The following is a 26,741-nucleotide window of genomic DNA, read 5'->3' as shown; positions in this document are numbered from 1 at the left end:
GCTGGCATACTATTCTAAAGAAGAAAGATTTGGAAAAATGGAGAATTGCTCACAATCTTGTAAAGACTGAAAGGTATTCAGAACATCAAGGTCTAACACTAAAGAAAATAATCCCATTGCAGGCCAACTGGGCAGTATGTCTTCTTTTTTTCCTGTGTTTCCAGTCCCTGGAGGAACTAGAGCTTTTGGTTTCCTGAGTGGGTTGCTGGGCTTATCAGTAGGAGCTGAAGTCATTCTGGCAGCTTCAAAGATACAGCTGTACAGATCCTGATGCCTCAGCTCCCAGGAGAGGGAAGGAGCCTTGGAGCCTTGACCGTGGTTTTCATTCCTGCTGTCCCTTTGAGTTCTCAGCGAATACGTTGGCAACCCTGTGATTGTTGCCTGAGCACCTGATGAAGTGAAGTAGGAAATTTAGGAGAAAATAAAGATGCAGTTTTTACAAATAGCAAAAATCTGAAATAAAAAAAATAAGTGTAGTACCCTAATGAATATTTTTAATTTGTCATTTAAGCCCAGAAAAGTGAAGGTTAAATTAGGATTTCAAAGGGATTTATTATAGAAATTAGAATTCCTCTGGATTATTAGAACTCTTCTCATCAATGTTGTAGTTAATGTCGATCTCTTAATAACACCAATAGAGACCAGGTAGAGCAGAATTAGGAATTTTGTTGAATGTGCTTACTAATGAGCTTTGAGACATGCCGAGTTTCATTTTACAGCCTCCCTGCCCCATCAGTGATATGATACAGGCAACTTCCAGATTTGAAGTTATATAAAGATTAGACAGTGTCAGGCTTTCTTCTCACTTCACAGAGTTCTTCTATGGTTTCCAGAGCCCCTTATAGAAACCAAGGTAAGAAGCATATTCTATGGTTTTCTGTATCTCACCAAAACAAAGATTACCAAAGTAGGAAGATCATACAATGAGATACAGGCTCTCTAGCAATGTAAAGGAAGGAAGGATAAAAGGAGAGAGGGCAGTGTAATGAACGAGAAGAAAACTTTTCTTTCCAAAGTTGCCTCTCAGCGTGTGCATATAAACACAGGGAGGGTGACTAGGAAAACAGGGCAGTGAACAACCCATGCTGAGTGCTGACGTATTGAAACACAGGTGGTCGGGGAGCGTTCTTAAAGATGACAGAAGAGGAAGGCGGGAGGGTTTGTATCCTGCAGCATGGAGTTGGGTGGCCAGAGGAAATAAGGGCCACTAATATTCTGCACAGTTTAGAAGTTGCAGAGAGCCACTATACTGCTATGCAGTTTTCTCCTGGAGTCTCTAAGACACTGGAGCAAGCATTTGGCAGCAGCCGATCTCTGTGGATGAAGTTCTTGGCGTTCATATGTTTGCCCTATGAGTATCAAGATAAACAGCTCCATAGAGTGCATGAAACCAGCACGCTGCTACTCTGCCTTTTAATCTTCTGTTAAGAGCCTTGCCACCTCATAGGATGCTTTCTGTGTGTGTGTGTGTGTGTGTGTGTGTGTGTGTGTGTGTGTGTCAGTCTTTTAAAACAGAGAGCAGAGAAGAAGGCAAGCAGCAGGGATTGCTTCTTCTCATGCAGCAGTTGTAGACAGCTTAGACCAGGCATGGTGTGCTGCAGTGACCTTCAATGGGGCAAGAGGGAAAGGAGTGTGTGAGGTGGAGAACATCATTTACTCTGTAGTCTTGTGTTTGGAAGTGCAAACATGATTTATACTGAAAACAATGAAAACTGAAGGCATTGATTGTTGAAAATACATATATCCTGGTGATCTACCTTAAAAGGACACATTAGGTCTGCTAAAAATGATGGGTGTGAGCTGCCATATGGGTTCATGCCAATGCACATAAAATAAAGTTAAATAAATAATTAAAAATTCTTTAAAAAAAAGATGGGTGTGGTGAGTCTTCCTTGTCCAACTTCCTTTCTGGGACCATCAGCCCCCTAATAATGACTTGGGGACTTCTTATTGATTATGAAAACTTGGCCTTGGCTTAGGCTCATTCCCAACTAGCTCTTATAACTTAAATGTTATGCGAAGCCATGTGAGTTTGATAAAAGACCCCAAGAATTTATTTAGGCATAAAATGGGAATAAACACTCAATGATAAAGAGGCTGCTGCAGTCCAGCTGCTGTGTCCTGCTGGTCTGCCCAGGGGAGCTGAGGTCCAACCTGAATGAAAAAGGGAGAGAGTGCATGACTCCTCCCTTTTGGGTTTTAAGCAGTTAGGTGTGCAGACAGGACCATGTCCTAGAGCTTGCTGTCCCCAAAGGTCGCTGGCTAAATGGATTGAAATTTCATAACACTTAAATGAACATATTTATATTAATCTGAATTCTGCTAAATGGCTTGTTACCGCTCCTTCATAATGTATGTCCCAATTCGTATGTGTTTTCCTGGTGTCTGCCTTGTGCCTAGATTCATCTTCTTGAGGTTCTCTCTCTTTCCAGAATTCCTGCCTAACCTTTCCTGCCTATGTTATTGGCCATTCAGCATTTTATCAAACCAATAAGGAGGCACCTTAAGCAGAGACACATCATAACAGTCTACGGAAGTTTACCGCAGCAGATGGGGGTAGTTTTATTTGTGAAACACAGAGGAAGGCTTTTTAAGTTTGAGAAACTGCTTGACTAGAAATAAAGGGAGGATGAAAGCTCAAGGGTTGGAGCCCCAGCCTTACTGGCTGCAGTGTGGCTGACTGGCAACAATATAGCCTGACTGGCTGCAGTGTAGCTGACTGGCAACAATGTAGCCTGACTGGCAACAATGCAGCCTGACTGGTAACAGTGTAGCTTGACTGGCAACAATGTAGCCTGACTGGTAACAGTGCAGCCTGACTGGCAACAATGTAGCCTGATTGGCGACAATGTAGCCTGATTAGTAACAGTGCAGCCTGACTGGCAACAATGCAGCCTGACTGGTAACAGTGTAGCCTGACTGGCAACAGTGTAGCTGGGATTTATACTCAAAGTCTTACTTAGTTCAAGGATTGGCAATAATCAGGTATACCTGTAGAGATTTAAATAATATATATTAAAATAAAACTGAGGCAGTGCTATATAGAGTTACAAATGCTTACACTTACTGAATAGTAGGCCATTGTCATTCCTCTCTGTCCTGTCTCATTCTGTTCTAGTTCTCTTTTGGGTGTGCTAACACAATACCTCCACGAACTAATGGAACTCTGTGTATGTGGTATAGCATCGTGGAGACAAAAAAAATGCTCTTTACAAAGTTGTTGCTTAATAATCGTGACTCATATCAAACAATGCTTTCCTTTCTTACAACATGTGAGAAATGTACAAAGAACATTTGCTTTCTTAAGAATGAGCATAAATATTTGAACTGACTCAGGAGTGACACATCACTGCAAGTGTCACAAGGTTTAAATGCGTGAGAGAGCAAACATCTGGCCAGCCTTGGAAATACTCTTAACTTGGGTACTCAGATGCATTGCATAACTAAACTTGTCTAAATTCTAGGCCAGAAATTTATTATTTGGAAGCAAGATGAAACCAAAACACAAGCCTCTCAAACTTAAACATAGGCTCATCAAAGGAGGGACGATGAAAACACGTCCATCCTTGGAGCCTGCAGGAGGATAAAGGCTATCGCTCACTGTTTTTAATGAGTGTGCAACCCAGCAGAAATCTGGCAGATTGTTTCCTATAGAGTACTAAGAAAAACATAGTAGAAATGAGGTAAATCTCCACATTTTACTTCTGGTTTCCCGCAATTGATAATAATCTTTACTCAGAGAGGTTTTAAATGTTTCAGCATGTGTGGTCCATTTAGCACCTTTGGAAGTAAAGAGTAATGTGTATCAATCTTCTGTGATATAATTTGAAAAGGAGACGAAGATTTTAAGCCACTTTATTCATTCTGATTTTCTGGGTAGCCTCTTGTTAATCCTCAAAAGTGAAGTCTCCTGTAAGCTTAACAAGGATGGTTAACAATGAAGTTGGCAGTGGGAATCTTTTCTTAATGTGATGAGTTTAGCCCAATGCAAAGAGCAGAGGATTCAAGATACTAGTAGTGTCTGGTGAGGTATTAAGTGTGGGGTAGTGAGCCAGTCGCCCCTTGTTTTCAGTCTCTGCATGCCCCTCTGGAAAATTTGAACACTATTCAAATTTTCAGCATGCCTGTTCCCTGACTTGGTACTCAGTTCATGAAATTATGCAAATGCATAAATAACTCTTCATAAAACTTTAAATGAATATAAACTAACTCATCAGTAGGAATAATGCATTGCAACTTTGAAAAAACCACATATATATGTGTGTGTATGCACATATAAAGTTCAGTCACATACATCACCTGATTTCCCATGGGAACTGTCTGTGTTACACTGACCATGGGGGTAAATTAGGATAGCCCTGTTATATTTCTCATCCCTTAGGAAACTATGTAGAATATCTTGGACTCTTGGAGGTACCTGCCTCTCACAGTCCTCCTGACACAGTCTCAGACTCTCTTACTGTCAGGAAACACCCAGATGCCCACTATGATCTCACAAACATTTTTCACATCTCCACTGCTTGGTCAGTTATCAATGTTTTGATATCACTCTTGGTAACAGCCTTACAAGTCTCCCACACCAGTGTCCCCAGAGAGATAATGAGGTTTACCTGAAGAAGGCTGTTCTTGGTACCCAAAACTGTCAAACCATGAAGTATAAAAGTGTATGTTGAATGGTATGTACTCACTCATAAGTCTCCTGGGTACAAAGTTGTTTATCAGTGTTTTGTATGGCATCATATTGCTTTGTTTTGTAGTGTAGCTGTTGTTGTTTTAGTATACGTGGGTTTGATTATTTTTTAGATCTTAATTTCATTATTAGAAATCAGAATGTTTTGGAGTTTGGTCTGGTATAGAAGCAAGACATTACATATTATTTGACTGCAGGTTGTTGCTGAATTGCAATTATGTCATGTCCCATGTGATTATGTATTCTGAGGTAATAGCATCTCCAATAGAAATGAAGCACAATTTATTTTCTATACTGAACTTTGCAGTATCTCACATGAGAAGCATGAATACATAGACTGAAAAGATAATCTGCAAATGGAGGTGCCCAGTGTCCTGGGCTACACAGTGAGTTCGACCTTATCTAAGAACCTATGGCTGTAAACCACAGAGAGCAGTAACTTAAATACTGGGGTCTCAGCAGGAGATGCTTGCTGTGTGAGCTTCATAACCTTAGCTCCATCCCAAGTGGAAGAAGAAACCAGCTCCACCAAGCACCTTTCTGACCCCCACAGTAGCACTGTGGCATGTGCACACACATCACAGACACACAACAGCAGCAACAACAACAACAATAAAAATAACAAACAAAATAAAGTCAAAAGTAAAGTAAATACCAAGTCTTATTATCTAAAAAAATTTCCATTGTCATTACTGTCTTAATGCCTATAACTGAGCTTGGCCAAAGCTCACTTTTCATTAGAGTTAATCCAATTGTTCTGTAGCTATCTTATTAATTTCTCAGTTGTTGTATTTTATATTTTTACATAATCTTCTGAGTAGAAAATGAAAGACAAGGGATGCGATCTACATAAATATCAGTTAATTGATAGTTTACCATGATGTGGAGATTCAATTTAAAATTTCCCTGTGACTTCTAGTTGCATTTAATGCTCCTAATCAAATATTTATAGCATTATGTTTTATTTATCATGTCAATATTTAATATATGTTTTAGCAGTTTAGAAGGGCTGATTTGCCTAAAACCCATGAACTCTCGTTCAAGTAAAGGAGAAGTAATTAGCTGCAAAACTTATTAAATGATAATATTTGTCTTTAAAGAAAACCTCTCATGCTTTTATGAATTATCCATGTTGCATGTGACAGTCCTCCCTCAGTGTTCCAGAATGGCTATGATTTGTGCTGACTTAGGCTGTAATTTGTAAAGTTGTGCATAATAGTATTCTCAGCGTGACCTGCCATAGGAAAAAAAAATCAGTTCCCCTGTGCCAATTATAGTTAGAATTGTGTGTTCAATATGATTATCAATGCCTTAATATTAAACATTCAGAAATAATGACTTTCTTTGAGGAACCCCCACACTGTGTTCCAGCAGGCCTGGACTAATTATGTCCCCACCGGTGTTATACAGGGTTCTCTTTCCTCCACACCGCCACCAGTGTCCATAGCTTTGATTGTTCCCATAGCAGCCACTGGAACAGAAGTAAACTGCTTTCTCCTGTGGTTTCCATTTCCCGTGTAGTTTGCTTCGTTGGGAGTCTCTTTATCTGTATATTTGTTGATTAATTTGGATGTCATTTGAAGAATGCACACTCAGGTCAGTCACCCCTTTGAAAATCAACCAACAAGACAGGTTGGTTTTATTGTTTTGCTTCCCCAGCTCTGTATATATTGTGAACATCAGTTGTTTCTATTACTGGATAGGTTTTCTCTTCATCATACCCTTTTGTTATGTAGATATAAATTAGTTGGTTATAATCTCATTTTTCTTTTTTCCTTTTTAAATTGCATGAGTTCCTTTAAGTCATGAAAAAAAAAAGTCAATTAAACAGGCCCAAAGCAGTGTTGTGTGGATTTTCCTCTTTTTTCAGAGTAGCCTTGAAACTTTGGGAGCCTTTGTTTCTATTGTACTGGGGATGGAAGGCAAGGCATGGGCATGAGTTACAAGTGTTACACTGAACAACACTTCCAGACCCAGCTGTCAAGTCTGGCTTCCAGTCTTCCATTTGGTTTTTTACACGGTCTGAGAGGAGGTCCGATTGGTATTCCTCTGCTTGGGGGTGCCAACTTGTCCCATTTATTTTAAAGATTGTCCTTTTCTTATCATGTGTTCTTGGCTCCATTGACAAAAATCAATAAGGGGATGAGCAAACTGTCCTCTATCTGTTCTGCTATTTTGAGCAGGGTCTCTATTTTTATGCTAGAAAAAAACAATGAGACTCTCGCTTTGTCAGACAATGTGGAGTAAGGGACAATGCCTCCAGCCTTGTTCTTCTTGCCTGGTTGCCTTGATTCTCTGTTCGCGATACTCTGTAAATTTTAGAATTTTTAAAAATATATTTCTTTGAAAAGTGGCATTGGAATTATGGGAACCATACAGCAGAGTGGGCTCTGGCACAGGTAGAGACATGGGCTGGCTATTGAAAGCGAGAGTACCATGTGTGTCTCTCTTGGGATCCTCTTTGTTGTCTCGGTTCTCCGGGGTTGTGGTCATACATGGGTCTACATAGGAAAGAAAGACAAGATCTCCTGAATAAAGTGGGAGCATGGGGGTCATGGGGGAGGATAGATGGGAAAAGGGGAGGACTGGAGGGGAGCAGAGAAAATTGTATAGATCAATAAAAACAATTCAGAGTCTGAACACCAAAGGAATCTTCGAGTGGTTTATCTAGCATCACTCTGTGTTCATGGAAGAATAGAAGGAAAAACATGTGCTTTTTTTATTTTTTTTGTCTTTATTAGCTTATAGAAAATTTTATATAGAGGATTTTGATCATCACCCAATTTCTCCCAGATTCATCTCCTTCTCTATTCTCCCATCTTTAAATCAAATTTGTGTTGCTTCTATACTCTTGGACGTGTGGCTATCAGAAAGAGTGTGGCCCATCTTTCTATTAAAAAAAAAAAAAAAGATTCTGCTTCTCCCAGTACCTAACACAGCACAGGTTTTCTGACTGTTGTGCTCTGGACAGTAGTGGTGCACATCTTTGATCCCAGCAACTGGGAGGCAGAGGTAGGCAGATCTCCATGAGTCTGAGGCCAGCCTGGTCTACAGAGCATGTTCCAGGACAGCTAGGGCTAAGCAGAGAAAGCCTGCCTTAAAAAAGAAAAGAAAGAAAGTTACAGCCTCCTGAGGAGACTCAGTCTACTTTAACAATCAACACTTTTAGTTACTAATCCGAATGCAAAATTTTATTTTTAAGGAGTTGGCTTTTGGGCTTACAAAATGAGTTTTAATAATCAAAAGACTATTATTGTGTGCAGTGCGAGTGTGAGGAGGGGAGAGGAAGCAGGGCGAGTGGGATTTCATTTCTCACCAATGTTAAAGAGCCAAACAAAGACAGTGGAAGCTCCCAGCAGCAAGTCATAGCTTCTGTAACCCTGCGAACATGCAAAGCTACTCTGTAGCCAACTCATCCAAGGACCAATCTCAATCACAACAGGCTGTGTGAGATCTGCTGTCTTTGGAACTGCAAGCATTTGCCATGTTCCTGAGAATTTGCTTCACCTTCAGGGACCCCACAGAATATACAGGGTAAATGAACCCAGTGAATATATTTGTATGTCAGACCTCAGGCAAAAAATATTAAGAGAGAATTTAAGAAAAATCTCCTAAATGTCAGAATTTATGACAAGTAATCATTTTGTCAGCCCAGCATTCTCAAACCCAGCACTGTCTCCTGCGGGTTGTCATCCTTCTTCACTTGCATTATTGCAAGATGATTGCTTATGCCTTTCTGGTCACCATTTTCTACACAACACAAGCTATGTTCTAACCACCATTGAATTACAATCTGAAGTAAGAACATTCTATTCATGCGCCATCTCCTTGGAATGAGTTGGCACCTTTTGTAAACTAAAGTTTATGCTTAGCATCTGCTTCTTTCAGGCACTGGTCAGTTATCAGCGTGCTGGCTGGCCTCTCTTCTATGTACTGAATATTCAGAGAACTTTCTTGATATGGCTTTATTATTTTATTGTATCACTCTCAAGTTATTGCAAAGCCACTGGTTCTACAAGCGTGTTAAGTCATTTCTTTGAAAAGCCATTTTGTTTTTTAAAATAGCCCTCATTATGACATTTTCAGCATGATTTTTTCTACATAAGACACTGCAAAACCAAACTACAGGAGGAAAATCACCACGAGCGCTATAGAACACGAGGGAGTATCACACCTTCAAAAACACCGCAGCTGCGGAAAAAGAGGAAAAGTCACACTGAGCTCTGCAGAGGAGAATGACTCAAGCATCCTAGAGCGCAAGACACGCTTGTTGGTTTGCACGGAGTCATGCGCTGAGTCAGGGAGATGGTGAGGAAGAGCTGCGGAACTGTTCATAATCAGCGGGCTGAGTCACCAGAGCAGAGGTGGATATCTACCCTTGAACTGCAGATTATGCTGTAATTCTTCCCTTCTTAAACCCCTCTGTCCTTTTTAGCTATGGTGATAGACAATCTATAGCTTTACCCAGTACCAAAGGGTCCATGCCCATTTGCCCCGTAAGCTGCTTAATCGTTGATATTTCATTCAGTTATTTTGATATTTCATAAAACCATTTTTATTGTTTTGCTTATTGGAACCTTCATTATTATATTATTATTATCATTACTAATATGGCCAAGTAGCAAGAAATGAACATTGTTCTTCCTGTATAAAGATAATGAACTGTCTGTCACACATACCTTTTTTTCCAACTTGAACCTTCCTTTCCGACTAAAATTGTGATAGAATCCTTTACAAAAATAAAAGTGAACGAAAGAAAAGTAATTGGAGAGTGATGCTTTCGTGGCCTGTGAGATACGGTGTATGATCAGGAAGAAAAGCAGTAGCTATCCGTGGAACACAGCGACCACGTGGAAGACTCCGCGGCACAGGGTAACTGAGCTTCTACATCCTCAGAGAAAATGCTTCCCAGCTCACAGCACTCTATCCAACTGTCAAGCAAATGGAAAGAAAGGAAAAAAATTATCATTCAGGGACACAAGGATTTGTGTCCTATGCACATTTTGTTGGAAGGTACTAGAGAATGTGAGCTTTGAACCAAGATGGGGAAACCTGAGGAAGGAGAAAGTCGCTGCCTCTAGAAACAGGCGCCCCATAAAGAATGTGGACATGGGAAGTCTGAGGGAGGACACTGTACTCCAGAGCTACAGAGCAACTCTACCATTTGGGGGTGAGGAGAAAATGAACTCTACGATGAAAGTCTTCAGAATGAAGAATTATTGATGGGTGTGTAGCAGATGTGATGGTTTCCATGAGCAATGTCTGTAATGTGGAGACAATGATGCTGGTAAACCTAAGTGGTTGATGCCCAACTAGCCGCTATAACTGAATCTAGGAACGGGACTGCAATCACGCACCATCTGCTCTGCAGTTACATCCAGGGGAGCATAAACACTGCTTCGTGGGCATAACCTGCGTAGGCTTGAATGGGGCAGACATATAAATACCTAAACACAATATTCTTACCCAGGAGGGAGAGAGAGAGAGAGAGAGAGACAGAAAGAGATAAATTAGAAGTCAAAGTTTTTGTTGTTGTTGGATTTATTTCTTTTTTTGTAACATTCACAGGGTCTTCACACTGTGCTGGATTGTTGCCTATGCTAGGAATTGCATCTCTGGGGAAAGCCTGGGCTTTCGAGAGCTTCCTTAGAAGTCTCAATTTTCTTCTTGCTGAGTGTCAAGTGTAACGGAAAGACTTTTATGCTTTGGGTACTATCATAGCAATGTTTCTGTTTATCGGGCTTTCTTGTGTACGGTTATAATTGGAAAAATTCCGTGTTGATTTTCTTTCTGTAGTTTTATTTTTTTGCATGCATGTTTCTCTAAAAATCTATTTTTATAAGATTTTTCTTCTCTGCTGGTGTATTTTTAAAGCTTGCTGGTACGTGGTTCTGCATTAATTAAATGTTCCAAGCCACTTGCTAGGTTTGTTTCCAGTCCTCCCAAATCTGGATGGTGACATCTAATCCTCCTACTTCCCAAGATGATGGTATCTGGAGGAGGAGCCTGTGGGATGCCAGTAGATCTGAGCCACAGTGCTAGTAAACGGGAATCTGCCTTGCTGAAAGAGGCCTTTGAATAAGACCTCTTTTGCTTTTTCTGCCAGGGGAGGTACAAGGAAAGGGGAAGAGAACTAGGGGCTAGCCTTGCTGGAGGACTCAGCCTCTAGAGCTCCAAAATCATGAAGAAGAAACTTCTGTTACCAGGTCCCCAGCACATGCTCTTCTGTATTTTTAGCTATTTCTTCACTATCCCATATTTCGGGGCCTACTCTACACGCAATAGCGCGGCCCATAGCTGTCTGGGTCCTTCCTGCATCAGTAACCAACCTCACAGCCGCTCTCATAGGCAGATCTCTGACCTAGATAATTGCTCTCTTGACACTGTCTGCCCAGACGGTTCTCGGCTGTGACTACCTGACTCACAGCAAGTCAGCTCCCACTCCTCATGGTTTCTCAAAGCTGTGAGGTAAAACCTCTCTTGCCTTCCCTTCTGTGCCCCTTGCCCTTGCTGTTAGTTTATAGCTTCAATTCTCTTGTAATATTAGTGAAGTTTCCGTGGTGATCAGTACAGAAGCCTTTCAAAAGCAGTCTGCCATGTTGAATTTTAAATTTAAAAAATCCTGTTTTTGTCTATTTTCTTTTTGTTTTATTTAAAAACTATACCACAAAGTTCCTGGTTCATTTTGCATCAGCACCTCCCAACAACACCTGTTATCTCAGTACCCAGCTCTGCCAATGGGAGAGAGTCAATTTGCTTATGGGTTTCTAGCATTTCCAGATTGTCTAGCGTTCCCTTGGTGGTGGCTCAGCCCAGGCCTTCCGATGCCGTTGGCTGGATACCAATCACTACAGATAGACTAGAAAACAGCTTTCAAAGTCAGTGTTCTTTCTTTCTGTGAAGAGGGGGAAGAGGGCTGGACTAGGGGAGGAACACCCCCTCAGCTTTCCTGCCTCTACAGTCTTCTCAGTGACACACAGGGCTGCACTAACCATCCCTGGAAGGAGGGAAAGACGGTGTGCCAATGGAGTGTGCTGTAGGTGGTAGGCTAAAGCAGACTCAGCACAGGTAACGTGAGAAGTGACTAACAGTCTCTACACTTGTACAGGATTCACAGAGGAAGCTAAATTTATGTAATCTCCCTGAACTAGTAGTGTGGCACCTTAGGGATGCCCGAAGACATGAAGTATCAATGAACAGAAGAGTAATAAAATTCAGAGACAGGAAAAGAGCCAGAAAGGGGATGGAATAATTACAAGACTTAAAGACAAAGATGGGGGGAGGAGAGAGAGAGAGAGAGAGAGAGAGAGAGAGAGAGAGAGAGAGTCTGAAAGAGAACTCTGTGGGGAGTTTCCCAATAAGGTTCCTCTGTAGAAGAGATAAGAAGGAGAGGAGATGAAAGAGGAGGGGAGGAGAGAAGAGGGAGGAGGGGAGGAGGGCACAGAGGTGGAGCTGGGGGAGGAGGAAGACCCTCTGGGGAGAATGAACAAGTATCATGAAGTCTCCACTCCTCTCATTCCCTGCTCCTTCCTCTTATCCTCCTTGCTTCTGATTTACAGTCTGGTCTCTTTCTGTAGGTCAGACTCCAGTGTAAGGAATATAATACATAGCCACAGAGACAGGAGGGACAAATGAGAGAGATGCTTAACAAAGTACAGCCGAGCTGAGTGCTCAATGACTTCTCTAGCGTCCAAGAGAACGGCATTTAAGACGTTAAGCTGCTCTCCGCTGCAGCTGTAATGAGTGTTCCCTATCCCTAGCCTGTCTCCTTGATTTGAGTAAATAACTCATTAGTAGAAGAAAGTCTCTTGTTTCATCAAGACACAAGAGCTTTAAATATATTCACTAGGCTTTAGGATATATTTATTTAGACAATAATGCTTCAGAGCTGTTAACAGTGACCAGGTGTAAATGATTAAGCTCTGTCTTAGAGTTATGGTTGTACAGTTTTATTTTATTTTATTTTGTTTGTTTTGTCTCCAAGGAGAAAGGAGTGGATCTTGAAGGCCTTTCTAACGATCTCTGTACTTAAAAGGGAATTCTCCTTTTACATGCTGGGAATTATGCAATGTCTATTTCTGTAAAACAATAAACTAATATCCCTTGAAGTAGTAATAAATACTTTACTAACTTGTCATATTCTTAGAGAAGAGGAAACGTTGGATATAATTTTAGACATAGAAAAGCCCACTCATCCCAGCTGGCAGGCGCTTGCTGCTCATGGTTCCCACGTCTCTTGATTCAATTACTTGTGCTTTGAAAATGAGGAGGAAACATTGCGACTGAACTGGACACACACAGGTTTCCCCTCTGTCATGGAGCCCTAAAGGACACAGCATAGCATCTACTTACACACCACACATACAACACTAACGATAACAAGCAACCTTCAGTGATTTTGACCATGGGGGCATTGCACAGGATATATGAAAGACTATCCTAGTTTATGTCAGATTTGAGGAGCCATAAATCTGGACCCTAACCTCAATTTTCCATATATAGTGAGAGATGACTTCACTGCCTGTCAATGGGATTATGCTGTTCCTTTAAATGAAAACTATAATCATATTTAAATGCATTTTAAGACTAATATTCTTTGTCATGCTGTTTTATTACACACGTTTGAGGTATAAAACACATTATTTACACACATGTGTAAGGATTCACCGATACAATCACTACAGTAAGGAAAAAGAGCACATCCATCTTCTCATATGTTACATTTTTTAAGACTGTAAAGGTGACTAAAATCTATCCCTTAGTAAATCCCAGATACAATGCAATGTTATTGCACATAGCCCTCAGAAATCACAGTAGTAACCCATTGGTCCCACAATTTTCTCTTTTCTTCAATGATACAAATTTTTAGGGAACTGTAGAGCCCTTGGTTCATCCTTCACCAATTCTATGGCAACAGGGAAGAAAGTATCTGAAATGGCTTTGTTGTCCTTGTTGTTACTTTGTGCTGTTTTAGATTCCAGAGTGAGCAGGGCTTCCTGAAAGTGACACAGTATCTTCTTGTCCTGACAGTCCTGTGTGATTTCAGGCTGTGATTTGTGTGTCGTGGGTACTGGGAGTGTTAGCATCCCTACCGAGTTACAACTTCAACACTAGTCTGTGGTTCTTAGGAAAGAGTTATTTTAGCACAAAGCAGTTGCGTCCATTTCCTCTTGAGCTTTAGTAGTTTGTGTCTCTCAGGGCTCATTTTGTAAGAGTTGCTAAATTTATTAGCATAATGTTTCTATGATTTCATTTTAATAATTACATTTTAATAATCTCATGGATCATTTTTGTCATCCTTGTTGCATTTGAGTCAGTGTTTGTTTTCATTCTGGTATCTTTCAAAGAATTAGGTATTATGGCATTTTTAAACAAGAATCTCAATTCCTGTTCCTCCCCTTGCCCTTTCTTGTCTGTGCTTTTTCACCCCTATTAGCTCCTTCCTGATATCCCTTCACGGATGACCTTGTGAGCCAGTCACACACATATTCTCAGCACTCCATTACTGATAAATATGTCTGCCTCTTCATATGTCTGCTACATATGTGACTCAGGTCAGAATTAATAGGAGATATTTCGGTGTGTATATGCAAGGAATAAATGGTGTAATTTGGTTTCTAAGAATGGACAAAAACCTCAGAGGTTTTATGAGATAGGTATTTTCCCAGATATACTTGGTAGCCTAGTTTAAAAAAAACATAAACAGTTAATGATGATAATAATAATGATGATGATGACCAAATTTTCTGAGTGGAAAACTTGAATAAAATTTTACATCTGTGTTTATATCATAGTCTTCAAATTTATCTCAATATTTCTATACCCATATATATATATATATTTACTGAATAAACATGTAAATATATGAGTATAGAAATATTTTAATATTTAATTTTAATATCTTTAATTTAAAATTTTAATATCTTTAATCCCAGCACTCAGGAGGCAGAGGCAGGTGGATTTCTATAAGCTCAAGACCAGCTTGGTCTACAGAGTGAGTTTCAGGACAGCCTTGTGACAAACAGAAAACCTGTCTCAAAAAAACCAATAAATAGACAGATTAGATAAATAGATAAATAAATATTTTGTGCTTATAAACGAGAGAAGTAAAAAGGGGGAGTCTCAATCATTCCCAAATTTATATGTCCTTCAGTCTTTTATGTTGGAAAGTATTTTTGCCCACAAACCTTGTTCACGTTTCTGATGGGCATGCTCATTGTACATATATCACAGCTCTTCCTGTAGCAGGATGCTGATGGAGTGATGATAACAGGATGCTGATGCATGACTCCATGGGGACCACTCAGTCATCTGAGTTAGCAAACCAACCTGTGGGTAACCTTCAGGAAGCACGTCTCTCGTTTTGTAGAACTTTACTCCGTTTGTGGGTTCTTCACTTTGATTCTTTCGTTATATATTTGATTCATCAAGATGAGGTTTAGTTTCATACATATGAAATCCAACTGTGTCCATAGACTGGTCTTGAACTGATGGTCTTTCTCCTGGTCCAGACCTCAAGTACTGCAATTCCAGGTGCATGCCACCATGCCAGGCACAGGTCGTTCCCACCTTGCTTCTCTGCCATCCTTAGCGGGCAGGGCGTTAGCTATGTGTTCGTCTCTATGATCTCAATACTTGACAGAAACAACTTAAGAGAGAGAGGTTTGACTCATTCCCTGTTTCTGAGGATTCAGCCCATCATGACATTGAAGACACACTTAACCAACCAGCTCACAGCAGGCCAGCCAGAGAACAGAGAAAGGAGAATTTTGCGATTCTACATCATTCTGTTTCCCCCAGCCCATGAATTTCCACTAGAAATACCCACAGAGACATACCCACAGATTTGACACAATCTTCTAGGTTGCTGTAAATCCTTCTCTGGTACAGAAAAGGAGGCTTTTGAGTTTGGAGGAAATAGCTAAGCAATTACATATAAAAATAAAGTCAGTGTATGAAAGTGACTTCTGAACTGTGTTGATTGCAATACTACTCATAAGAGCCAAAAACCAAAACAACTTCAGTGTCCCATCTCAGTGAATAAATGAGGAATCCTTTACGTGTTAGTTCCGTTCTCATCAGTGTTTCATAAACTCTGATGGTGTATCAGGGTTCATGACGGACTTATCATTTCCTTCTTACGCCGCTTGTTAGAGCCCTTAAGTTGGGCTTTGCTTTGCTCTGCCGATTCGTGTAACTCATTTACTGCTACGTATAACTCATTCTGTGATGTGTCTGCGAGTCTCTTATTATATGAAATTAATGTTATGAAAGTGTAATAATTCACAGCTCCTTAATAAGTTTTAATAAAGGTGTGACATTTTCTACAGAGAAAGTGTTTCTTCTGGTGGGGGAAATGTCAACTGCCTTTTGCGATGTTCTCAGATAGTCTGAAGCCTGGTGTTGGGAATTATCAAAGATAAACTGTTAGGAAATAAAAGGTACCCTATGTTAGCTAGTACTCAAGCATAGGTTGTGTTCTGTCAACTCCTTTAAACCGAGATGGAATTAAATTTCCTGGCAACCTAGGGAATAGCTAAGTTCTCGTCACATTGCTTACCTGCAGCATGTACAGAGAGGGCGTATGTTCTTCTGTGTTCAGTGACAGACAGTGGATCTAGACAGGGCATATGTTCTTCTGTGTTCAGTGACAGACAGTGGATCTAGACAGGGCGTATGTTCTTCTGTGTTCAGTGACAGACAGTGGATCTAGACAGGCATGGGGCTCCAGTTCAGCTCAGAGAAGTGTCTCTGAAAACGTGCTGTAGAATTTAATTCATAGACATTCCCAAAGTCCCACATTCATCTCCAGGTCATTTTTGTATTATCTCACTGTATTGGATGTATATTGATGCATCACAATTATCTCCAGATTCAGGGTCTTCAAACATTCATCTTTGTCATTTTACAATTGGTGTCAATCAGGATCCAGACCTTCCTTAGCTGTACTTCACTGTCGGAGACCAGATTTGCCAAAAATACCACTTAGCAGGGTAGGAGCATGGAGATCAGAAAAAATAGTAAAGAGGACAAAGGTGCAAGAAAAGTAACACTAAGCATAGGATGGTATCAGAAGGGAGTTCCAGTGAATACTGAAATCACCTGTTTGTTTTCCATACACTTTTATACGTCAGTACTCAGACAGGTAGATCCACTCCATCCTGACAGATAGTCAGGATATGCAAGCATACTTCTGCTCCTTCTTTGAAGCTGGAAGTGTGAGGTAGGGAATGACTGCCTTCAGGATATTTGGTCTACGGTATCTTCATTGCCTAAACAACAGAATGGTGATGACTTAATGTCAAAAGAACCAAGAAACCACATCCTGAGTCAGAATGTGTAGCCCTGGTTGCTGTCAACAATTGTGAACAAGCTGAAACTCTCTGACCTTCAGACAAGGTGGAAACAGGCTCACAGTTTGGGGCCTCCACACATCACACTTTAAAATTCTTCTGAATATTGAAACCCATGGCCTTGTGGGCAAAGTCAAGAGAAAATATTTTTCAGATTCACCTTGGCTGGAAAAACAGTTGCAGTGAACTAGTGTTGATTAATGTTTATCACCATGACAAATACCAGATAAAAATGATTTAAGTCAAGAAGATTTCTTTTGCTCCTAAATTTTGATATTTCAGTCCATTGCTGTGGGCCTATGCAGAGAAAGAGTATCCTGGGGGGAAGCACTGGACCAGAGGGGCAATGGACCAGAGTTGCTCATTTCTCTTTGTTGCAAACAGTAAACAACGGTCAAGGTGCTGTCGGAAGATAACATGGCCAGCCCTGAAGAAGCAGAATGATCAGAGACAAAATTCTAGTCTTAAAAGTAAAATCTTAGAAAAGTGTTTTGAACATGTTGTCTTGAATTTTCAGGAAAATTCACCTTGAATGTGATTCTCACACTATATACTAATACTCCTAATAGTCCTGAGAAGAGAATATCATTTCAAATGATTACTTATATTATAAAAACTGGTCTCAGTTATATGAAAATGAAAATATCTCTGTTTAATGACCTAGTAGTAGTCATGTTAAATGTTTTACTTAGTTTGTGTACTTACTATGGAGCTAGATCGACTTTGTTATAGAATCTTTTCCTCTCCTTGTCTCCCTTTCGGACATAGACTAAGATGCTTAGTGAAGCAGCTGGAGAAAGGCGATGTCAACGTTGTCGACCTAAAGAAGAATATCGAATATGCGGCGTCCGTGCTGGAAGCAGTTTATATCGACGAGACAAGGTGAGTCTTAGCCCCTCCCGGTTCATCTTCAGTGCTCCTCTCTGTCTTCTCTGTTTTTGACCCTCCTATATTACAAACAAAATTTAGTGATGAAACAAAAGTCAAAAATCTTTATTAAAATTTAGAAATTATTTTCATATAGCTACTTAAATGGGATATTGTTCTTTTTTAAAAAAATTATACTTTAGTCCAAACACTTGATTATAATAAAATAGTCAAACAGTAAATTTATTAAACAAAATAATTAAATTTCTTGCTCTTTCGGTTTCCTTAGACTTGTAAATACCAAGAGACTAGTTTTTACTAATATAAGAGTTTTTCCTATTATCTCATATTTCAATATTACGAGAAAAGGGGTGTGAGACCCGTTAGATGAATTCATTAGAGCTGAATGGAGGGCTTACAGGGTTTATTTAGTCAAGCATCCCTTGCCCTAAGCCTGGCTTTGCAGTTGGCAGTTGAAGAAGGTTTGGAGAGGGAGATTTATTTGAAGAGGGCTGTCAGTGCAGCACCGTGGCTCTCAGCCCAAATCCCTTCTCCCTCACAGGTGTTTGTACTCAAGGGACTTGAGCGGTTTCTCCGGTTTCTCGGGGCTCTCAGAAAACAGAGGCAGGTTCCCGACTTTCCCACTGGGAAATAAAAGTATTGCAGGGAAAAGAGATGAGCCTCTGAGCTCAGGGCTGAGAGACTGTGCAGCGGCAGAGCTGCGCACATCCAGACTTCGGGTCAGACAAAAGGGACAAGGAGGAGGCTTCATGGTGTACCAAAGAGCATTGATGGTGGATGGAAAAAGAAGGATTCTGAAGTGACTTCTCATGTGGCAGTCAGGACCTGAACCCTGCCAGTTCAGTAACAATTTCTGAGAAAATAAGGTTCAAGGTATACTAGTGAATTATCTCTGAAGGAGCCATAAGAAGTCCATGATAGAATAAAAGTTCCAGACTGTGGGAATTTATTATGTGGATTGCAGTAACACCAACAATCCATTAAGATCCTGGCCCTATAACTCTTCACCTATCCAACCTCATCATTAAACTACCAGTACCAGGAGAGTGCACAGAAGACACTAGTGTGTGCCTTTGGGCCCTGCCCCCTCTGTTCATGTTCACCTAAGCCAGACCTGATTTGGGCGACAGTGAGAACTATTAAGTGTGGGATGGGAGTTTTTGCCTCTGTGTATGGACTTCACACACACTGTTATCTGACTGGCAATACATTCATATTGTTATCCATGGTCGGGATCTGGCCTAGGTGCTTTTAGATTCTTGGTCTCTTATTGAAAGAACTGAAATGAAGGTTGGTGCTTGCCTCTTACAGTATGACTCAGAAGCCAAGCATGTGAGGAAATGATTCTTCAGAATCTTACCTCCACCTTCATTCCATGTTCTCACTTCCTCCTGAATGTCATGTATTTTCCAGTGGTCTACTGATGTATTTTATTTTGTATTTTTTCTCTCCTCCTTTCCTGGATAATAGGTTAGAACAAACATAGTGTTTTATTTTACTTGTTTCACAAATCATGAGTTTTCGGGGGGGTCTGGAATCTTGTTTTGAACTTTTATATGTTCCACAATTAAAAGGACTTCATTCTGAGAGAAAGATTCACAACCAGGTTGGATGGCACAGGTTCGATGGTCATAAAATGCAGTTCCTTGGGTTTGGAGTCATGATGAGGTGAAAATCACAGGTTCTTTTTAACTTTACGTTTGCTTGGTGATCTTCCCTGAGAGCAAATGATGTGGGTAGTCACTCCAAGGGGACAGTCGTGTGTGTGTGTGTGTGTGTGCACTAAAGCACTAAATGCCAGAGGGGCTGCTAGCGTTTCTTCAGAATTTCTCTTTTAGGTGTATTTACTTATTGTTCACAAGTTGGTTGAGCTTAGCAGGTCTAAGGGTTCTGCAATGCTCTTTTTGACAAGACATTGTACATTACATTTCTTTATAAAATGTAAGAATTTTAAAATGCCAACAATTCTTTGGAGGCTTCCAACATCTTGCAGCATAGTGCTAATTTTTATTTGCCTAGATGTTCAAACTTTCATTTGATTGATGATGTGCTATATTTGCTCATTTTTAGGTAATCTCCTTCCCAGGACAGTTATGACTTCATGTTTTATTTTGCTAGCTTAGGTGCCCATGATCCCTAAGTCATTTAAATATGTTACATTTGTAATGTTTTTACATGTGAAAATTACTCTTTGGTAGGGGAAAATGCTCAGGACAATAACTTAACTTCTGTTGTCTTATTGGATCCCCCTAGTAAAAAAATAGCACTTCCTAATGTCACACTAATTAATTAATGTGAAAAAGTGTGTCATGTAGCTCGGCCTGGCTATAAATTCACCATATGGCTGAAAAGGAACTTGAGCTTCTCATCCTCCTGCCCCGCGCTCCTGAGTGCTGAGGTAGCAGGCTTGCATGCCCACGTCTAGTTCATGTAGGGCTAGGTGTTGAACACAAGGCTTCATGCATGCTAGACAAGTGCTCCACTAACTGAGCTATAGCCCAGAGCCCTTCTCCTTTGTTTAAATCCTTCCACAGCTTTATGTTCATCAGAATAATATAATTCCTCAATTTTACACCTCCTCCTACAGGCTGCTAGCTCCCCGCTCTCTTATACAATACTCAGAGTGATTACTTTCTGCATTTTACTAATGGGAGCACTAAAGCTGATTTAAACATCACAGAAGCCCCGTGAGATAGAAATTCTGTTATTACCATTTTGAAAATAAGGACAATGAATCACAGAAACCTTCCAGGGCTTCCCCAAGAGAGTACACTGAAGAGCGAGCTAACAGCTGTAGCGTTCTTGACACTAGAGTTGGGCCTATTAACCACAGTTCACACACTCATATCTTTATTTACAGTGGACGGATGGGTATTTCCCAGGGCTGCAGGTGAGTGCAGACACATGCACCTACCTACACTCATGTACTCACATGTACACCACAAACATGTGTGTAGTATGCACACGCACACACACACACACACACATGTATGTATGTATGTATTTTCAGAACTTTTATGGGTACTTTGATCACAGATTCTAAGATTCCATGTTATGCGGATAGCATTGCCTCTCATCTTTTCCCAGTTGTGCCTCTTTGTCAACACGCTGTTGCTGTGGACTTGGCTCCAATGGGACACTATGCCCTGGAGAACATCAAATGCTGCACATTGGTATTTTGTCTTCCCGGGAAAGCCTACGCTTATGTACTTGCCATCGTACCAGCTGTTAGACCTAAGACCACCCCTCAAGGATCTTTGAATTTTGTGCCAGAAATGTGTACTGAAGGCATTTTGAGCAAAACCGTACAACACGGATTGATTTCCTATATATTTTGTAAGGCATGAAGCGTGGCGCTGAGGATCTTTCTGAAATGTGTTTGCAGTTATCAACATATTATTTGCCATAGGAATTCTAGTAAAACAGACTGAACAAAATAAAGAAGAGTCAGGCAATATTTAGTTGCACATTAATTTATATTTTAAGATCTCCTGGTTTATGAAAGTTTGAATTTGGAAATGCTTTCTAGAAAGAAAATGGTTCTGCAAATGATTCATAGAGATGCTGAAAATTGGCTAGTCTGGGGGAAAGTTTATCACAGGGCAAAATAGGAACTGTCAGTTAACCAGTGCACACAATCACACGTGTACACAAACACACACTTCTTCCTACTAAAGATGACCGACTACAGGGTTTCAGTTAAGACAAATCAAGACAAAAATCTCTCTGTAAAAACGATTTGGGTTAGAAAAATAAAATTTCTGATAGAAATAGAAATGTGACTTTTATGGAGATTATTGTACAATCCCACAGTGGGTATGATCATTTGTTAGGTTTTGTAAAAGACATTTTCATATGTAAAGGCCAAAATTTATGAGTCTTTCAGATGTGTCTCCAGAGGCTATTATTTTTCAGTGTTGCACACTTGTAATCCATGTGATCTAGAAAGAATCCCCGTGTCCTTATTTGGATTGTAACACAGCCAAGCGAAGTAGCATCCTTGAGCATGAATAATAGGGTGTGCAGCTGCCTTGCGAGGCCTGCTTTTGAAAATGGATATTGTGCTTGCTAGCATCCCCAAAACATAAGTTGTTCTTTCATTTTAGTTCATATGAACCAATCTTTATGGTTATCCCGAGTAGATCCTCCACTCAAAACTGAAATAATGACTTAATCTAGAGTACTTAGCTGTTTCATTTATGAAATACAGAGGGGGGTTGACAGGATTAAATATGACATAATGTCAGGCAGAGTAAAAGTTAGATTGTAGACATTATTTTTACTATATGTGTAAAATACAATACACGTTGTATACTTGGTACATAATGTATTAAGATATGGGATTTAAACTTCCTAAAGAAAATAACAAATAATTCCCTGAAAGCAGTTTGGAGTCTTGGAGAAAATGAAGACAGCCAGGGAAAAACAGAGATGTACAAAGTGATGGAAGGAGACATGAAGGCAGTTATCCACCGGTTGGCACATCCTCACTTGGCAAGCAAGTCTAACTAAGCCTATCGGTTCCTATCTTGGGATAAGTCATACCAGACCGAGACTGCACTGATGCCAGCCAATACTCCAAAAAGTTGCACTGGCAGACACTGAGTGATGATAGTTGGGGAGGGTAAGAGCCTTGAAACCACTGAGTGCAGGATTTACCCATGAACTTCTTCTGACCTATCAGATAGTGGCTGAAGATGGTAAGGTATTATCAAGCATACTGGTCATCAGAATCAAGAGTGCCACTGATGGAGAGCTGGTGATTATAGTGGAGACAGAATGGGGAAGACACAGGTGATCTCCGAGGCTGAGTCGCTCCCCAAAGAAGGTTGAGTGTTACAGAGACTGAAAAACTAGAAACAACCTTGTAGGTAGAGGGAGTAAGAATGTGTGGTAAGAATTTAGAGTCTGAATTCAAGCCATTCATGACCAGACTGTCACTTTTCTTAGCTGTCTGATTTTCTTAGCTCTTTAAAAATCTTCACCCACCTTTCCACTCCTTCCACACTTCTCTCAAGTGTCCATCCTCACTCTTGGCTGCGATCACTAATGTAATACTGGAACCAAGAGATTAAAAAACCTCAGGGGTTGGAAGGGAGATAACCTGACATTTAAAAAGTTTTTTTAAAAAATTGTATATTTTACAGAGGCTTAATTTTAACTTCTGTGTGACTGTTGCTTTGTTTTATTGAAAAATCTCTTGAAGAGGGCTAATGAGCCTGCTCTCTGGCATAGCTCTCTGACCACGCTTCAAGATAGACCTTCTAAGAAGAGACTGTGAGGCTCGAAGGCATTCAGAAGGTGCTCAATAAATGGACATGAAATGTGACAATGAATGCCAATTAGAGAAGTGAACTGGGAGCTCTAACCCAGAGATTCTGGTTGTCTTAGTCATTAATAGCTGGAATTCATTTACTATTTGGATGTCTTCCCCATCTTAAAGGTTTTGATAATGTCCGCTGAATATCTGCTTATTCCATCAATATGTTTTCTCACTTTGCTCTGTAGCTGGTGTTGACTTCCACCTGTTTATTCCTAGAGAGGCCACTATTTTTCTTCTCAGGCCCAACTAAATATAGGCAGGCTTCTAAGCATGAGCTGAACCCTACCTCCAGTTCTTCACGAAGCTCAGATTAGCAGGACGTGCTGGAAGATCTTCCTAGCAGGTGCTTTCAGAAGTCAGAGCTCAAGGCCTTTCACAGAGGGCCTGGTGTAGCCTAATCCTCTCAGTTTGTGTGTCTGCCTGACTGGAACCAGTTCACCATGCCATACGGCAACTTGTCAACATCTTTTCCTACCTGCAATTGAGAATCTCAAGCCCAAGGTCACCATAAGGGGGCCCAAGAAGATTGATGTTAAATTGGACTTTCAACATTCAAGGATTAACATCTTGGCCAGAGTAATACAATCAAAATCCATGTATACAAAAATGATAGGGTAAAGAATCCACATTGCTATATAAGCATTTACAAAGGCAGCCTTGTCCATGACTATTCTAAGAAGCTGTCTTGCCCTGTCCCATTGTTCAGTCTTCTGTATGGCAGAGTAGAATCTTTTCTTCAATGCAACTAAAAGCCCTCTTCAAGAGATTTCTCAATAAAACAAAGCAACAGTCACACAGAAGTTAAAATTAAGCCTCTGTAAAAGATACATTTTTTTAAAAAAAAAAAAACTTTTTAAATGTCAGGTTATCTCCCTTCCAACCCTTGAGGTTTTTTAATCTCTTGGTTCCAGTATTACATTAGTGATCGCAGCCAAGGGTGAGGATGGACACTTGAGAGAAGTGTGGAAGGAGTGGAAAGGTGGGTGAAGATTTTTAAAGAGCTAAGAAAATCAGAGAGAAAAACCTACAGAAAGAAGACTAGGAGCAGAACACAGACACAGGCCACAGAGCAGACAAATAGGGACTGGAGGGATAGCATGGCCTGGGGTCCTGCACTGGGAAATCCAATGTCTCCGGGAGAACTGAATGAGTTTGGAAATTTATAATGCCTCTTAAGCACAGTTTCAACAAAGGGAATAAGCAGCCAGCTACCTTATGACACCCGTGCAGAGTTCACAGGGAGAGGCTTTTGAAGAAATGACTAAGTTTGTGTTTCCAGAATTTGCTAGTGTAGATACAGCAGTAGAAAGAGAACAAACTATTAATGGCACCACATCCTTGCAGAAGCTAGCTGGAGTTAACTGCATAGCCAGGAGTCCTTCGGTGAATGCCTGTGAGCCGTGCTGATGAACTGGAGAGCCCAGTTACAACTGGACTCAGCTGCTCACCTAGGGTGGGTAAGGGTTTACAGTAATCATGGTCAAACTGTGGACGGCGAATCACACAGTCATCGGACCGTGGTGATGGGGAGAAAAAACTCCCTGAGATCATCACTTTGATGTTGGCTCTGTGTGTTCCTGTCACATTTGGAGCAGAGAAAGGGAAGGAAAGTGGAGATTGAGGTATGAATGTCTTTGAAGATGTGTCAGCCAAGCCCACTTAAACAAAATGGTTGATTTACTAGCTCCCATTACCCAAAGCACTGACTGCCAGGGCTGCCTATAAAGTTGGTTGACTCAGGATACAGATGATGTCAGCAGATCAGCCTCTCTGTTCTGCTTGTTCTGGTGCCGTGAATTGTGGCAAGACATTACCAGTATTTCCAAGTTCCTAACTCTTTTCAAACTGCCTAACCTAGAAGGAAGAAAAAGATTTTCTTTGCCACAGAATTTCACAAGCCCATTCTTATGCATGGTTGCTTTGAGTGGGGCAACAAGTTTATCGTCAAACAGCCAAGTGTCTAGGGGAACTGGAGGCATAGGCTCCTGTGTCATAGGTCCCAGGAGAAGTATGAGGTCGATGCTATTTAAGTCACTTGTCAAGATATTAAAAATGGAGAGGGCATATTCTTAAAATCCACTAACTACATCTTGTTAGCTGTGCAATAAACACAAAACTGCTTCTGTTCATTCTACCAGCAGAGAGGACCTGGATGAGGGTGGAGGTAGGATCTTGAGAAAAGCCCTTGGCTGGAAGTTCAGCTGTTATTCTATTTTCCTGGTTTCTCTCCTCCTAGTGATTAGTGAAAGTTTTTTTTCTCTTCTTCCTCAACCATTGCTTTTCTCACACAGAAGATGAGTTCTCAGTTCCTTTCTGCTGTAGAATTCTGTGACCATTCGTCCCCACCTGTCCTTACAGAGACCTGCTCCTGACTAGCCAACCCCAACCCTGGACAGCAGGAAGGGGCAAGAAATCAGTTGTTTGCTTAGGGCGGAAGAACTTGGAAAGGCAACTTTTGCTTTGGTCAGTTTCACTAGTAGGGAACCCTGAGAAAATATGTTCAGGTGAAATGTGTATGCCGGAAAGCGGGAAAGCATCAAAAGCAAGTGACAAGGTGTTCATGAACTCTGTTTTGCAGTATAAGCTAGAAGAGGAGTGGCCATGTGGAATGCTGTGTTTGTAGGCTGGACTCACTTCGCACATGGGTGTGAAAACCATGCAGGGAAAAGTCGCACCAATTTTGTTTGATTTTTATATTTCACCATCTGGGTGGTTTGTTACTTTCTGTAAATCCTTAGAAACAGTTCCACTAATGTGAAGGGGAAAAAAAAATCCCCACAAAACAACAACAACAAAAAAACATTAGTTGTTTTTAGAAACGACTGACAAAATCTCCACATATTAAATAAGATTTCACAATTATGACATTTAAAATAAATTCTTAGACTTGAAAAATATGTTTCTTTAAACCCGTACTTTTCTAATGACACACATGGTGATCATTTGACAATCATATCTCAGACAACTGATCATGCAGTTTGCAGATATCTCTGCATGTTATGGCATGAAATTCTCAGTCATGTGAGCTACCCTATTAGCTTTTAGGAGAAGTTAATAAATTTGAAATATAAAGCAATCAGCTTAATTCTATTCATATTTAAATAGACTATACTCCAAAGTTTGTTCCTAAATTATATCCCATATCCTTTTCCAGGGACCAATCAGCCCAGGGGTTAGAGAGGCTGAATCCTCATTGACTGAAGCCAATGGCCAGTTCCCAGTTCCCAGTTTCCTAGCTGCTGTCTTTAGATATCAATATGTGACATCCTTCTGCCCAAAGGGAATTATATAAAGATTGATAGGATGGCTGACAATAGTATGAGGGGTATGATTCTTTTTAGTGTTTTTTTTTAAAGTGTGTGTGTGTGTGTGTGTGTGTGTGGTGTGTGTGTGTATGGTGTGTGTGTGTGTGGTGTGTGTGTGTGTGCGTGTGTGTGTGTGGTGTGTGTGTGCGTGTGTGTGTGCATGTGTGTGTGCGTGTGTGTGT

General features: G+C 40.5%; 1 protein-coding gene across 6 annotated transcripts in view; it reads left to right on the top strand.

The window, feature by feature from the left end:
* The window catches only part of Pde1a (phosphodiesterase 1A), a 239,366-nt gene that overhangs the window by 135,888 nt on the left and 76,737 nt on the right, over window positions 1-26,741 (top strand). For all 6 annotated transcript variants that reach the window (XM_013346009.2, XM_013346008.2, XM_013346007.2 and 3 more), the window contains one exon: window positions 17,812-17,925. In XM_013346009.2, coding sequence (XP_013201463.1) covers window positions 17,812-17,925 — 114 coding nt within the window. The remainder of the gene's footprint in view (window positions 1-17,811; window positions 17,926-26,741) is intronic.

The sequence above is a fragment of the Microtus ochrogaster genome, chromosome 4 (genome assembly GCF_000317375.1).
Source record: "Microtus ochrogaster isolate Prairie Vole_2 chromosome 4, MicOch1.0, whole genome shotgun sequence".
In the NCBI taxonomy this organism is placed as follows: domain Eukaryota; kingdom Metazoa; phylum Chordata; class Mammalia; order Rodentia; family Cricetidae; genus Microtus; species Microtus ochrogaster.
This window is presented reverse-complemented; position numbering and strand designations above follow the sequence as displayed.